Source organism: Medicago truncatula, chromosome 6 (genome assembly GCF_003473485.1).
Source record: "Medicago truncatula cultivar Jemalong A17 chromosome 6, MtrunA17r5.0-ANR, whole genome shotgun sequence".
Taxonomy (NCBI): Eukaryota; Viridiplantae; Streptophyta; class Magnoliopsida; order Fabales; family Fabaceae; genus Medicago; species Medicago truncatula.
This window is the reverse complement of record NC_053047.1, coordinates 1,749,049-1,765,835: the sequence shown is the minus strand read 5'-3', so window position 1 is coordinate 1,765,835 and position 16,787 is coordinate 1,749,049. Positions and strand designations below refer to the sequence as shown.

General features: G+C 31.1%; 2 protein-coding genes across 2 annotated transcripts; both read right to left on the bottom strand.

Moving 5' to 3' along the window:
• Window positions 1-2,175: 2,175 nt before the first annotated feature.
• LOC25495204 (uncharacterized) lies at window positions 2,176-2,995 on the bottom strand. Its single transcript, XM_013595386.3, has one exon. It carries the CDS (start codon window positions 2,901-2,903, stop codon window positions 2,433-2,435), a length of 471 nt encoding a protein of 156 aa, XP_013450840.1. The 5' UTR covers window positions 2,904-2,995; the 3' UTR covers window positions 2,176-2,432.
• Window positions 2,996-5,864: 2,869 nt separating this feature from the next.
• Window positions 5,865-9,926, bottom strand: LOC25495203 (uncharacterized). The gene is made up of 7 exons (XM_013595385.3): window positions 9,654-9,926; window positions 9,475-9,564; window positions 9,084-9,260; window positions 7,738-7,908; window positions 7,358-7,600; window positions 7,154-7,242; window positions 5,865-6,827 (listed from the first exon to the last, which is right to left on the bottom strand). Exons 1-7 carry the CDS (start codon window positions 9,739-9,741, stop codon window positions 5,997-5,999), a joined length of 1,689 nt encoding a protein of 562 aa, XP_013450839.1. The 5' UTR covers window positions 9,742-9,926; the 3' UTR covers window positions 5,865-5,996.
• Between the last annotated feature and the right edge of the window lie 6,861 nt (window positions 9,927-16,787).

The following is a 16,787-nucleotide window of genomic DNA, read 5'->3' as shown; positions in this document are numbered from 1 at the left end:
TCATCATGAGCGTAAGCCTCATAATTTGAGAATCCAACCCAAATAGTCTAGCACAAATACACAATTGAGGTATGTTCCCATTCCAAATAACCCCAACAGGGTCTTTTAATAACACGACATGGCGGTCAGATCTTTGAAGACTCGTGGTTGTATCGTGTTTGTGGTTCTCTTAACGGCAGTCCAATGCTTACCTTGTGGAGGGAAGATTTGTGTTGATAATTTTTATGAGCTGGGTTTCTTGGTTGCTTCAGATTCAGGTTCACGAAAAACTTGACAGCAGCGGAGAAAGATTCATTGTTGAATCTTGTTGGTTTTATCACACGTGGGGCTAGGGTCCTTTTCCTATGGCTAGTTGAGCATATATATATATATATATATATATATAGTAGACATATCAAGTGAGAGGACATTTTAAAATGAGAGATGAGAGGAATAAAAAATGACCATTAGATTAAACTCTACGGTGCAGATTAGACAGTGCACAGATCTAGAAAGAGCACATGATTTTTTTTCTACCTTCTTTCCTCCCTTAACCCTTCTCCTTCCTTCATCGTTCTCTCTGTCCTAACACATCTCCATGATTCTTTTCTATACTTTCTCTCAACAAGTTATATCAATCCAAATCTCCTTGTTCCAGCAAAAATATAATATCTTTTAAATTCTTGGTATGGTTTTGGCTATCTTTGTTCAATCTATATCAACTAAAACCCTTTTTTTCAAACTCCAGCTCTAGCTTAAAAACAACATAGAAACTAGAAGAAATTCATGGACTTTTTAGTCGAATAGAAACATTCAAAAAAAATCAAAAGAAACATTAAAAAAAAATAATTTGTTATAAATTTTTATTACTAAAATATTTTATATTATTTTAATTAGACTGTTAATTAACCATAACCTATTATTATGTTTTATAACTTTTATTTAATCAAAGTTAAATACTTTTGATTAATTCACAATGTAAAAATATTTATATTGGACGTGCTTATCAATTAATTAAAAAAAAAAAAATCTAAATTAGATATATGGTCCCTTAATTTATTAATCATTTTTATTTTGATCCCTTAATTAATTCTTGTTACATTTAGACACCTTAGGTATACCTCCGTCAATCAAATAAATCTTTTATGTTAAATTTTGTAAAAAAACTATTAATCTTCATAATTAAACCTATAATCCATCACCCCTTCACCATCCTTCATCGTTAAACCTAGAAGAAAAAAACTCAACAAATGCAATAATCCAATTTAAACTTCAATGTTCGATTTTCTCCAAAATTCAAAATCCTAACGCCAAAAAAACCATACTCTTTGAAAGCTCCAACAAGAGTAGCATCTAGCAAAGGCTTCAAAATTCTTTTTTGACAACAAATTTGCATAAAAGTTGGCATCTCTAAACCAATGTTGAACAATGGCAAACTAATATGAAAGATGAAGTAAATTAAGAACCTCTTCTAGAATAGATTTGAGATAAGATACAGAGGCAGAACGATTGAGGACAACGAGACAAGATACAGAGGTAGAACGATTGAGTACAACAATTGTAACAATAATATAATTTGATTAAAAAATAGCACGATTAAGATGAAGATGACGAACAATACACATAACATGAACTAAACCCCACCCTCTTCACCCTAAGAATTATTGGAGCCAAGATTGCAATATATATTTTTTTTGGATAAGACCACCCTGAAAGTACTTTTTTTTTAATTTTTTTTTTTTAAGAAACCACCATTAGAGTTACACATTAGAGTGCTATTTAATAGAGTTTATTGTGATACACTGTCAAAATAAATATACTTTACACTACTCCCTCCATTTTTAAATATAAGCAAATTTTACTTTTTAAGTTTATTCAATTAATGATGTATGTGGTCCATATTATAAACCACATACATTGTTAATTGAATGAATCCAAAAAATAAAATTTGCTTATATTTAGAAACGGAGAGTCCTCTGTAACCATAAAAAGAAACGGAGAGTCCTCTTAAAAAAATGCTTACACTTTAGATTAGAAGTAGTGTTGTAACAAAAAAAATAAAAATTGCAAGTGTACAATACTGATTGGTAAATGAATGTATCGCAATCCAAAAACGTATAAATAAGATGACACAAGTCTCTGCATCTCTTTATACAAAAAACAAAAAATGTATCACATGTTTCTTTAAATCTCTAATATATATGAATCAAATCATTTTTTTATTTACATATTCATTTGCCACCTTCTTCGTGCTATCGACCTAATTCCTAACTACACGAAATACTTCAATAAGATTTTACAAACTCCCAAAGATTATTCTAATTTCTCCCATTAATTTTTTTCTCAATGCAATGTGCATCAAATTACAAAAACAATAAAAAATACTCAACAAAAAAATAAACTAATTTCAATAACTAATAATGCGACGAAAACAAAGCATATCTCCGTGAAACTCACGTGATCACCGGCGCTTCTTTCTTTAAATCCATCGACGATTTCTCCGTCACCGGAACCGCTGCATATCTCGCCGAAAAACCACCATAACCGTAAAAATTACCATCTTCTCTGGTAGCGCCGTCGTCGAAATTCAAAGCATAACTCGACGGATCATAATTCAACGTACCTTGTTTAACATAACTATTCCGATTCTTACCGAATCGACGAATGAACGTTTTCCATTTCGGACCTGCAACAATCTCTGACAATTCACGTACCTTCATCCATCCACGAAACCACCATTGATGATGATGATTCTTCTCCGGTGATTGTATCTGAATCCGTTCCCACCATGACGGTGATGATGTTTCTGATGAGAAACATGGAATTGGAAAACAGATGCATCCTCTCTTCCGGAATGCAGTTTCCTGCATGTCTTCGTCGTTGTCGGTGGTGGTTTTTGTTATCGGTGCCGGTAATGGAGACATTCTGGCTGGAGAAGAAGAGAACGAAGAGAGATAGGGTTAGTTTAGTAATTTTCTCTCTAGCTTTCTCTTCTTCTTCGTTACGTTTGGGTTTGGGAGGGTGTATATATAGCGGTGGCGGTTATGACTGTTCGAGTGTAACAAATTTTTACTTAATTACCGTTTAGTAAAAGGTGTGTAATTAGTGTTAGTGTTTTTTGTTTTTGTACAACGTGATTAGTGTTTTTACTGTTTATCTAACTAATAAGGAGTTTGTATCTTTCTGGATAAAAAAACGAGATTTTATCTAGATAAATCAAGTAATAATTATGCATGCTTTTTTTTTTTTGTCTTAATGGCAAAGTATATACACTTCATCTTGTCTTTATTATAAGAAATAAAATCAAAAAAATATCAAAATCAACGAAATCATTAATTAATGTAATTTTTTAAATATTTTTACAAATATACTCTCATACAAAATGTAAAACATTAAATACTTCCATTAATATTAAAAAGAGAAATATTAAATGAGAGATAGAAAAGTCTTTTAAACAATAACTGATACTTAAAAGTTGTGATATTTTTTTATAAATATGACATTTTTCTTTTTAAATTCTTTTATAACAAGGATCGAAGAGAGTAGTATATACTTTGAATGGGGTATGTGAGCACCAACAAGTGCCATAAGAAAAGTGAATTAGCAAAGTGGACAAACCAGTTGAAGGCCAATTCAAATGCAATGTTGATGCCTTTTTCTCAAATTCTCTCGACAAGGTAGGTATTGAAGTTTGTATACGGGACGTAGAAGGAAACTTTGTCATAGCAAAAAGCGAATGGATTACACATTTACTTGATGTGGATTGGGTGAAGCTATATGACTGTTTTTTTTTTTTTTTTTACGATAATGAAGCCATATGACTTTATCTGCAATGCAATGGGCAAAAGATCGCAACGTTGTGAATATGAATTTCAAAATCGATTACAAAGTTGTAGGCTTGTAACAGATAACATATATGGTAGGGATGTTGTCTTTAGATTTTATGGCAATAATCAAAGATTGTAGACAATTGTTGGTCACTGATTTAATAAACTCTGATGTGAAGTTTATACGAAGATAAGTCAATATTGACCTTGTTTTGAGTTCACCAATTTAACGAACTCTAATCTAAAATATGTTTATTAATCATAATGTTTTTAATATATATACTAAAATAAAAAATAAAGAAATATTAAATGCGTGTTGAAAGTTCTTTTGTGAAAAGCATTCACGTTAGAGTTTGGAATTTTTTTCTTCCAATAATGAACAATATATTGATATTCAAGATAATAGGAATATTACTCATTCGTTATTTGTAACCGACACTTTAAAGAGTGTCCGGGATACTCGTTAACTTTCAATAATGAACAATATATTAATCATTTTATTTTTGGACAGAATCTATGATTAATCATATCAACTAAATAATTGGTCAAAACAAAACTCGAGTAAACTAAAAAATCACTGATTAATCATTAGATTAGCTTACAAGGTTTGGTGGTTAACATACTTTAGTAGCCACGCACAGCTGTGATTTCAAGAAAACCAACAAATAATGTGAATTAAATTAGCACACCAAATCCAAAAGTGTACATTATTTGTGACGTGTTACTTTCCTACAAGAATATATGTGGTAAGTTGTTAAAATATTACTCCAGCCTAATACTGCTAAACGAGGTAAGGTAATCACCTTTTCAAAGGAATATAATATTTTATCACTATAAATAAAAAATCAAATGTATATATTTTGATTTATATATAATATATAAATTGGAATACGTTGACAAGTTCTAACTTATCCAACATTTTTTTTTTAAATAAACTTATCCAACAAAAAAATATTAAAATTGTTAGGTTGGACACTGTAATAAAAACTCGACTATTATAAATTTTCTATATATTATTATTTCGTTTATCTATCAATAAATAATTAAAATGAATATATTTATGCCTCGTACTAACACAGTGTGTGAATTCGACGCTAGATTTAAATAAAAAAAAAGGAAGAATAAATTTATCGAAGAAAATAAAAAAGTAAAAGGAATACATCTCGATCTCAATTTTAATAACTGGAAATTTGTCAATGAAAAATGTACTCATTTACCTGATTAGGTACAAATACCTACCTACTCATTTATACAAATTATTTTCCTTAAATTGCATTTTTTTTTTTGGTAGATAGACGAAATGGCAAAGCCATTATAAACTCACACACACAAGTGGAGGTACCGGGGTTCGAACCCCGATCATGGCATCCGGCCTAACAATATCGACATTTTTGCCAGTTAAACTAGGACTTCTAGATCCTTAAATTGCATCTTACTATAGAATCTTAGGAATAATTTAAAGGGGTTCTGTTGACCAAAGAATATTTTTAAAGGGATTGCATGATAGACCACTTTTGTTTTTTGGTTACCACATTATGATAGACCACTTTGATAAGTAATTCTATGTAGATTATTATTTTAAAATTATTCAAGTATTGAAAAAGAAAATGTTGCAGCAACAAAAATACAATGACACCCATGAAGCATAATCATAATTTTTTATTTTTCACTTTCATTGTTGCTTCTCTGGCTTTGTTGGAAATCTAATCGTACTACACTTTTTTTTAAGGAAATAGTAGCAAACATTTTTTATTACTCACAATCTAATTGAAAAATCATAAGGTATATATATATACACATTGTGCTCTTTTAATTTTTCTTTAAATTATTCCTTTGCTTTTTGATTTGCCACTACAAAATAAAAGCAATACTACAATTCCCTCACAAATCCCACTTTTCTTTTTGCTTTATCCTTTTTTTTCTTGATAATTCATCTTATCATATTTCAATATTTACTAAGAAACTTTGTCCCCTTTTTTAAAGTAGATGATATTCTTGGTATAAATTAAATAGTTATGGACACAACTGCGACGACTAATTTTTTGACTTAGATAGAAATATAAGAACAAACATTCTCAATTTCTCATTCAAGAGTTTTAATACTGCTACATTCTCCGGTAGATAATATAAAACAAAAGTACTAATTATCACTTCATGAACTTTGATGCTACAAAATCAACACACTAATCTTCAATAATTATGAGAGTAACCAACATAATTTAACCTAGGACGAATATTATGGTGGCTAAATTTTGGATCACCATAATCAACAGCCTTTATCACCATAGCCTCACGTCTTCCATCATGTTCTTGAACTGCACCAAACACAATCTCATTTGTTTCACAATTCTTCTCATAGTAACTCGATGGAGTAGTCGAAGAATAATGACTTTGCACCTTCGAATGTTGTGGTTGTTGATGATGATTTTGATGTTGTTGTTGTTCTTGATGATGATGATGATGATGTTGTTGTAGTTGTTCATGATCATAACTTTTGTCTAACATGTTCAAGTATGCACGATTGTGCTTTGAAATTGTACTTTCTGTTTGTCTATTTATCGGCACAGGCGGAGGGAAAATATTTGTTTCATAGAAACCGTTATCTCTTGTTTTTTCCAACATTTCCAATTCTTTGTTTGTGTAAGGATATGTTTTCCTTTGTGTAGGTGTTTTTGTTTCCATATTAGGAGGTGGTTCGTCTCCGTCCGGAATCACAAAACTTTCTTGCATTGGCCATGAATTAGAATGTTGTCTATTTGCATAGTGATATTGTTGTTGATGTTGTTGGTATTGATGATATGAAAGTGGTTTTCTTTTGGATCCTAAGAACAAGCTTAAAAATATTTCCCCCATTGATGAACTTGAGTTCACTAAAAGCCTTCCAAGAGAAACAAAGAAACCTTCATCATGTTTCTCAAATTCATCTTCATTTGGGATTAAAGGAGGCCTAACTGATTTAGGAGGAGGCCTTTGTTGTGATGCAAATGGTGTTCCTTTTGTTCTTATATGCGCCCTTGAATCCTGAAAATGTAACAAGATTATGAAATTTTAGGTTATATGCTATAACATGTTTAGAACTAAAGGTAGCGATATAGGCCACGATATAACAATTTTTTACGTTGCCAAAATTACAACGCAGCCACTTTTGACGTTGCATCAACCACATTTGATTGTAATTCTCCGCAATATTAAGGATTGCAGCATGACTGCAATCGTTACCATGACCACCATTTAAAACCCTTACTATATATTTTGAAAACTCGGTATCTGATTCAAGGGTCAACTAATCTGAGGGATAAAAAAATCTGTCACCCTGAGGGGTCATTGTATAGAAGATAATAACTTACATCTGAAGATGAAAACATATCCGTCACCCTCCTCTTAAGTAATGCTAACATATAACCAAAAAATCCAGCAGAAACAAGAGCAGCTATTCCTGTAATGTTATTATTTGCACACAAATTTTAGATTAGCATGCTCCTATAAAATAATAAACAAATGAAAATAAATACTAGATATAAGATTAAATAAGGATCATAATCATATCATACCTAAGGGGAAACTATTGTCATACTCATATTCATCATTAGTAGTAGTAGTACTAGTAATGCAATCATCTTGATTGAGTTGTATCTCTCTAATTGCTTGATTTCCTCTATCATCCACCAAAAGAGAGCAACTACTTCTAGCATAAATTAAATCAAAATCATTTGAAAACTTTGCATCCTCACTTGGACCATCAACATGGCCTCCTAATTGGCCTCTTTTTCCTCCACCTGCAATGGTTGTTACCCCTATACAAAAAGCATGTCATAGAGTTTAGGGTTACGTTCCGATAAACAATTTAATTGAACGTTTATCATATAAGTGCTTATATAACTATTTCTATAACGAAAAATAAATTAAAGTCAAATATGCTTTCCATGTATACCTTCATCACTGATCTTTCTGATGGCCATATTCAATGTGTCTGCAATGTAAATATTGCCACTGTCATCAACTGTAAGTCCTTTAGGGTGGTTAAGTCTTGCATCTCTAGACCTTCCATCTATGTGTCCAATATACCCCTCAGAAGATCCAGCAAGCAGTTTTGGTTTGCTATCTGTTGTTCATACATGCATTATAGAAAAAGCTAAACAAAAATGAAACCAAAAATGGGGAAAAATTTATAGAGGAAACTCAAAGAAGACAAAATCTCAAACTAATTGAGATTTTATTTACAAATTACCAATCATATATCAATAAAGAAACTAGTAATATCATTTTGAGGTTGGAATTGAATATCACGGAAGTGGATTCTGGTAATCCAAAATTCAACCAGGACGTAAGTGAAGTCTGATCAAGAATTTTTCTTGCCAGATTTTAAATCCGGATTCTCTCAAACGATTCATCTTTAACTAAAATTCATTAACCATTCGAGTTTAACCACTTAGCCAAATTTTGTCTTCTCTATGATTGTTAGTTATATTCCAATCTCCATGTGATATTTCATAATTTCTTTAAGAAACTCAAAGATAAATAATAATTACAATATGATTATGTACATGAAATTTATACCAAGTAGCAAGAAGTACCAAAAAGAAAAGTAAAAGGGATCATAGTGGGGTATAGAAGTCAAACTAGTGTCTAAACTAATTGTCTCTAGATATTCCTTTCTTTAATTTCCTTTGATGTTCCTCTAATGATTGCAAAAAAGAAAAAATACCATGTGGATATTCCATGTTATACTTTATATATTATTTTTATTTGTGACTAAAGGAATGTTGTAACATATAAAGTGGAACCTTGAGCTTAACAAAAGTTTATTGCAACAAGCTTAGGAGAATCAAAAGTTTTCCCGGGCATGAAGCAAAGTCCTATGTACAAGGTATAACTGAAACAATAAACATTCTTAAAGGACACACTTGAATTTTGAATCTAGTATATTTGCATAGTGAAGCAAAGTAATAAAGCCACATTACTAAAGAACTTGATGATAATCTTAAATTAAAATCAATATGCCAACAAAGAGCATCAACAAAAGAATGGAAATTTGAATAAAAGGTAGGCTTAAATTTTTTTATAGTCTTGGAGATAAACATTTATTGTCACTTTAGTCCCTAAAATACATAAGAGATTATTTCATCCTTGTTATTTGGTTTTAGTCATTGTAACATTTGAGATCAATATGCAAGATTTTATATAGTGATAAAAGAATGTATATTATAAGGACTGAAAAATATTATAAGCTTAAAAAAGATATATGAAACTTAGAAAATTTGAGCAAAGGAAATTTACATCTTGACATTGGACTTGAGATCTTGTAGATGTTACTGTTCTCAGAATCCAGAACCAAATATTCACCATCTTGAGATATTTCAATTGAGTGTGGCTCAATTCCAAGCTTACTTCCATCAAATATTGTTTCCACATTGTAACCACTCTCAAATTTCACCATGGATCGACTATGTTGCACTGATAAATCATTTTGTCATGAAATTAGATCAATGTTGGCACTTTAATATAGTAACAAGAAAATTATAAACCCAATGGAAGATACTAGAAAAAAAATTAGTGACGAAAATTTAGTGAAATCTGTCACTGGTTCTCTCGCTAAATTTTGTGACGGGGAAATTCTAACAATTTTTTTCGTTATTGATTTTGATTTTTCTACTAGTAATAACTTTACCTGGTACTTTAACTTTTGGTTTGGATTTTAGTGACCATATCCATTTAAGAAGAGAAGAAACAACATTTGAAACAACTCCAGTAACAATTTCTGCATGTCACATATGAATTTCATTAATACTATATAATAAAATATAAAAATAAAAATATTCATAAGAGTTTAGAGGTTGTTTCACTTACTAGCAGGTGGTGGTGTAGCTGAAGTTGGAGATAACAAACCAAGTAGAACAATAAAAGCAAAAAACAACATGAAACATTTCCTAGTCATTGTTTCTTTTCCTAAGTTAAGAGACTAAAAGATCACAAAATTATGAAACGAAATGCTCACACATTATACTACATGGATGGTGTCTAATATAAGCTAGCTATTATTCTTTACATGAAATCAGCACTACCTTTTTAGAAAGAAAAAAAAAAGTAAGGATTAAGGGAATAGAAAATAAATATGATACAGGTTTTGGAAGATGGGCAGGAGAGTTTAGAACTGATATATATATATAGTGAGAGACATTGAATGATACTATATAACTTTTGTGTTTTTTTTTTTATGTACCCATTATCATTGAAGTTGTTTTTTTTTTTTTTGTCTTTGGGTACCCTCATTATTTGAGATTGAGATAAAAATCAATTTAACATGGTATAAGAGCATTACTTTGTAGGACATGTAAACTCAAGCTCGCGCTAGACGTGAGAGTGGATGTTAAAGTTGTATTTGAAATTCACATTGTCAAGGTTCTTGGGTTGTGTGGGTGCGCGTGTGTGTATGATTTGTCTTTCTCGTCTCATGAGCTAGCTTTTGAGAATGAGATCTAAATTAATTTAACATTGAAAGTTAGAGTGGATATGCCGATTCAACAGTTGAACCATAAACTGAACAATCTACCGATAGTTTCAACTATGGTCATTCTCGATTTTTTACAACTAGGTTTAACATCGGATTCGACCCTATTCTTTTTGTTCCAAGAGATTTAATCCAACTAAAAAAATTGACCAATTCAATGTATTAATCAACAAAAAAACTCTTGATTAAATTATTTAGTTTGATGCATAACTGTTTGCATTAAACCATATTTATTCTTAGATGATAAATGTGAACTATTAAACAAAATAAATAAAGGCAAACTTAGTTATGGATCCAATACTATTGTATGGCCCGATGGCACATGAAAAGTGTTCAATCAAATGCATCAAAGTTGCAAATCTCTTCTTTTGTGATCTTCTCGTTCTATTTTTTTTTCTTCTTACATGTCATCTCTTCTAACTAAACATGTGCTTAGAGATTTCATGTATGTATTTATTCAGAGTTAATATGCGTCTATTTGGGTGTTAAACCCTTTTGTAATAAAAAAAAAAAAAAGTTTATATGCGTCTATGCTGTGGCTATAAGAAGTTTCTTTTACAAATTCTTCGAATCTAATTTTCATTCATTTTCTTTTTGTTATGTCTTTGGTGGTCAAAATGTAAACTAGCCTCTTCTTTTTATTCCATATACTTGAAACATTAGTACGTTATTACTTACCAATCAAGTGGAATGTGGTGAAGCCTTTTACCCTTTTCCGTGTATAAAAAATGGAAATAATTGATGCTAAGTTTTTTTTTATAGAAAAAATTACTTTTTTTTTTAAGTATTAATATGTTGAATACACCATTCTTTAAACAATATTTCTCTATAGATTTGTTAGCAAGTGTCCTAAACCCTCATGACACTCGTTAGCATTTCTCTTAATTTATTTATTTACTTGAAGGTTTCATCGCTTTTTCCCTTCATATTTTAAATAGATTTGTTTAGGTTGATGTTTCCAAAATTATGTAGCTAATTGAACTATATTCACAAACAAGTGGTTAATAATTTTGACTTAAGTATGAATCATTTCAAAGAATTCGAGTTTAAAGATTAGTTGGAGCAGTTCTTGACCAACACTCCAAGAAATATTGCCATTATCCACGATGAAAATGTTGTGGGCAGGTGTCTATGTCCATGATGATTATAGACTATGAGGAGTCCAAATTATCATCATGTTGAGTTTTGAGCAATTACACCGATAAATTAGAGATACTATCTCTTATTAATATTGTAAATTTGCCTTGAATTTTTTTCTTTTTTTTTGATGTCTTGAAATATATAAAATCAATATGACATGCATTTATAAATTAGACAAGTTTACTGCTTCAATTACTTTTAAGAAAAGTAGTTCGTAGGTCAGGAGAGTATAACCAAAAAGGAATGCAAATCAAGCAAAATACCAATAACATAAAAGGAATTGCTAGAGATATAGGGCCTCAAAATTTAATAGTTTTATTGTGTCCCATAATAGAGACCAAACACGAACAAAGACAAATAACTGAAGCAAAAATCCATTACGAACGTCATGCCATTTCGTTTATGAAAGAACAATGTTAACGTTCAAAATGGGTTATCACCTCAAATATTTGATTCATCCAATTTAAAAGCATTTGTATCTGCATTTAATTGTATTTGAAAGATGTGCAGTCCACCACCTATTTATAAGTAAGGTTTCCTCTCAATGCTTTATAAGACGCCAATGTGGGACTTATTACTATCTCTCTATTCAACTTAATTAGTACTCAATTGTATTCAGAAAAGTTGTGAATGGGCTTGCAAAACACGTTCAATTCACAACATTTCATGAAAAAGTGAAATGCCAGCATACGTATGTATTAGCAACATGTGTAATATAACCAAAAAGGATTATAAATGAAACAGATATCAATAACAAATTAAGGAAATGTAAGAGAAAATGTTAGATATCATTGAGTTCAGCTACCAATTCATCAGTTCTGCTATGAATTCACCATAATAGAGTAGTTATTGAGTTTCCATCATCAAAACCATCTAACTTTTTCTTATCTTCTGCAGTTGCCTTTCATTCTCATAACCAACTTCTTGTAGCTGAAGTTGGAGATAACAAACCAAGAAGAACCACAAAAGCAAAAACTAACATGATACTTCTTAGTCACTGTTTTCCTAAGTTAAGAGGTTAGCCTCACTATATTTGAATGATTTATTTACTTGAAGGCCTCATTGCAAAACACATTTAGTTTCTAATAATAATATCATTTACAAAATTTTCTTTGTCCCAAAATATAAGACTCTACAACTTGTAAATGCATTTATTCTCCTTATTCTTTTTCTAAATATATCCTTTATTAATAATACTGTTATAAATTTGTGTCCACAAGTCCTAACTCAACTAGTAAAATGTCGAAATTGAAAGGTTGAACGTCATGATTGGGGTTTGAAACTCGACCCTTCGCTTGTGTATATGAAAGATGTGAAGTCCATTACCTATTTATATGAAAGGTTTCCTCCCAATGCATTATAAGCTGCCGTTGTGGGTCTTATTACAATCTTTCTATTCAACTTTGTATATTTTTGGAATTGCAAAACACGTTCAGTGCAAAACATATTATACAAGGACTTCATTATATGTGAGTTTTTTGTGCTTCTTTTTATTAAAGGTCCAAATTTTAAGATTAAAACAATCTTCAAATTATTTTAGACGAGTCTCTAAATTATTTAAGACGGCACTGCAATCTAGACCCAAAGTTGAGAATGAATGTATGAAACTGATAAACAAAAAAACATTTTGTTGAAGGAATAGATAAACAAATTCGTTTGTAAAAAAAATCTCATACATTCTTAGTGAAAGCAATGGTAAGAGCTGAATTCCGAGCCGACATTCTTTCCACTGAGCCGGACCAAACCATAGAGCATTGTCTCTTTCCTAAGTACACTAATAACCTTATTATTGTTAGTAAACACTTTCTCATACATTTTTTTTTGAGAGAAAACATGGGAGTATCTGTTGGGTCATGGGGAAGCTCGGGGGACCGTCCACATCGAGGCTAGAACAACCGCACAAGCAAAAGAGACACCACACTCTTATCCAAAACCTTAAGGCAATGGATTTATGGGTGCTCTTACTTATAAGGTGTTCAACCTTTACTATTTTATCCGATGTGAGACATAGAATTCACACTTGCAACCCAACCGTATCAATGTTGCAAGAAACAAACATATCCATTACCCGTACTCTTTGGTTGGTAAAGCATTGAGATAAAAGCCTCAAAATATTGGGGCGAAAAATTTAATAATTTTATTGTGTCCCATTACTATATAACCAAATGGAATGAAATCAAATATTTGAAATGATTGCCCATCTCAACATCGATTCATTTATGAAAAAACAAAAAGTCATTAAGATGAACAAACAGTAACAAATATTTCATCTTCCCAATTTAAAGCATTGCATCTGCATACCTGCATATGGTTATATTTGAAAGGTATGCAGTCCACCACCTATTTATAACAAAGGTTTCCTCTCAATGCTTTATAAGCTGCCAGTGTGGGACTTATTACTATCTCTCTACTCAACTTAGTACTCCATTGTATTTAGAAAAGTTGTGAATGGGCTTGCAAAACACGTTCAGTTCACAACATTTCATGAAAAAGTGAAAATATTTATGCCAACATACTTATATATTAGCAAGTTCCAACCCTCTCCATCACCGTTCCCTTTTCAAAGCAAGTAATGTCGACTCCACAAGTCCCTTCACATACTTGACATCTCGTCTATGGTTTGGTCCTGCAGAGTGGAAAGAATGTCGGCTTGGCATTGAGCTCTTGCCATTTTTTCCTATTTCTGAAGGTTTGCTCTCTTTATGTTGAGTGGGCATCACCTCCTTTAAAATGAAATGTTGTTGGAAGGGTTTTGTATATGCCTTAACGGTCGAAATACATTAGACACATGTAATTAGAGTTTGAATTTCTACTCAGGTCATAAAATCTGCAATGAGTAAATAGGCTTGAGGCTTAAATTTTCCACCCCAAATTGGATCAATCTTTGCAAGCACTGAAATTTCGTAGAGAAAGTATCGTAAATGATGATAAATCATGGTCAATAGAAAAAAATAAAGTCGAAGAAGATAAGACACGCCTAAAGTAATTTTTTGACAGAATCTAAAAGACGTTCCATGTAAGCGTCACATATGCAGTCAACTTGCTACCTCATACTTGCAATGGAAAAACCATTTGATTGACAATCTTTAATTTTTAGAGATCCTTACAATTTCAAGTACGAGATTGGTGATTCACAAGAAAATATATATTTAGTTTCTATCTTATAGAAAAGAAAGAAAAAAACAAATTTGTCTTAGAATAGAAACAATCAAGATTGTATACATTTATACATAAAAGGTAAACTAGCTTTTCCGGACAGAATATAACCAAAAACTAATGCAAATCAAATAAATGCCAATAACATAAAGGAATTCCAAGAGATATAGGGCCTAAAATTTTGATAATTTTATTGTGTCCCATAATAGAGACCAAACAGGAATAAAAACAAATAATAGAAATATACCCCCTCTCGAACATCGCATCGTTTATAAAAACACAATTGGATGTTCGAAAAGGGATACTATCTCAAATATTTGATTTATCCAATCCAATTTAAAAACATTGCATCTGCATTTGATTGAATATGAAAGATGTGCAGTCCACTACCTATTTATAGGTAAGGTTTCCTCCCAATGCATTATAAATCTGCTGATGTGGGTCTTATTACAATCTTTCTATTCAACTTTGTATATTTTTGGAATTTCAAAACATATTATACAAGGACTTCATTATATGTATTATTACTAAGGGTCTAGAATACTATTATATTTGAGGCAATCTAGTATTATAAGTTTATAAGGACTTCATCCATTTAGTCAATTGTATTCATAAGTATATGAGGTCGTGTTAGCAAAGTTCTAAATTTTAGTTGTAAAACTCATTTTTCTCATACGAACTATATGGACTTGTATTGGAACAAGCATTCAGTTTTTGATGTTTTTTAAACTCAAATAAAGATTTCTCTTTTGAGTTTTGAGTTTTTTGTGCTTCTTTTCATTTAGGGTCCAATTTTTAAGATTAAAACGGTCTTCAAAAGATTATGATAATCGATACGGTAAAGATACTAATGTAATTTCAAACGTAGTCTATAGAGAAGTATTTCATATTTTATAATTAATTATGTTAATGTTAAGTGAACTTTACGCATCATACAACTTATTTTCTTTTCAAATCAATAAAATGATATATTTGATTTCTATATATTATAGCTGATATGACCCGTATGTAAATAAGAGATATCATTACATTTTATTAATGTAATGGATCAGATTGCAATATATTAGTTTCTCCATTGTTATCCGCCCGGGTAAAAGTTCTAGTATAAACATTTACATTTATCATGTAAGAGCTTATGTACAACCTATTTCGACAAAAAACGATAAAGTAAAGTCAAAATATTTTCATATAAGCTACAAGTGGTTTTTATAAACTATAGTGGAGAGGTTATAGCTTATGGATATGTCATAAGCTGGTTTGAAAAATTCAGCAAGCTCCCTGATGGCTTCGTGGCAGCATGTGGCTTTTCTGGCCTCATTAAGTTCTCCAGAAGTGACTTTTGAGCAGATACTTGTCATTCATGCATTGCCAAAACTGTTTGTTGCCTCGTTTACTAGAGGAGGACCAACATGTTTGATCACATTCGACATTCATGCCTTGCAAGTGTCCTATTAGCATTTACATAGTGGTAGTGCATATGCAGGTAGTTTGTGTAAAAGTTTTCTATTACCAAACTAGCAGTACACACCATTTTGTGACCATTTAAATACTCTGACTATAACTTTAATGATAAAATCCTGTAAAACTTTTGAATGATTAAAAGTCAAAGAAATTTTTTAGAAAGACTAAAACGAAAAGTTGACATGTTTATAGAGATGAAAAAATACTTAACCCTAAAAACAATAAAGTGGAAGCTAGGACAAACACTAAATTCCAAAGTAATTTTTTTGTGGTTGCGTCTCAAAAGATGTTGATGTGATATTTACATGGACCGCCACATATGCAGTTAATGAACTACCTCATACTTGTAACCAACAAAATTACTGTTTTGATTAACGGTCTTAAATTCCAAAGACCATTGCAATTTCGAGTACAAAATTGGTGATTTAAAATCAAAATACGCCGTAAATTTCCATCATTTGTCCAAACAATAGAATTTATCTAAAAACTAACTAAATTCTTCCAAAAAAATTACAGTACCTCAAATCATTCCCTCTTCCAAAATAGGGCCTCAAAATTACATAAAAATTACTCAAGACAATTGAAATCAGTGTTTTGAAACTCGGACATAACCGGCTGGTTGGGTCCGACCGAGAATCGGAGGGGTGATCGGTTCGGTCAGCACATAGGACCAGATATGCAAATAACCCACTGAAACCCCCGTTGAGTTGGTGGTC

Coding starts and splice junctions, on each gene's coding strand:
- LOC25495204 (XM_013595386.3), bottom strand. CDS start 2,903: ATGTCTCCATTACCGGCACCGATAACAAAAACCACCACCGACAACGAC.
- LOC25495203 (XM_013595385.3), bottom strand. CDS start 9,741: ATGACTAGGAAATGTTTCATGTTGTTTTTTGCTTTTATTGTTCTACTT. Junction 9,261..9,474: donor ACCAAAAGTTAAAGTACCAG/GTAAAGTTATTA, acceptor ATGATTTATCAG/TGCAACATAGTCGATCCATG. Junction 7,243..7,357: donor TGACAATAGTTTCCCCTTAG/GTATGATATGAT, acceptor ATAACATTACAG/GAATAGCTGCTCTTGTTTCT.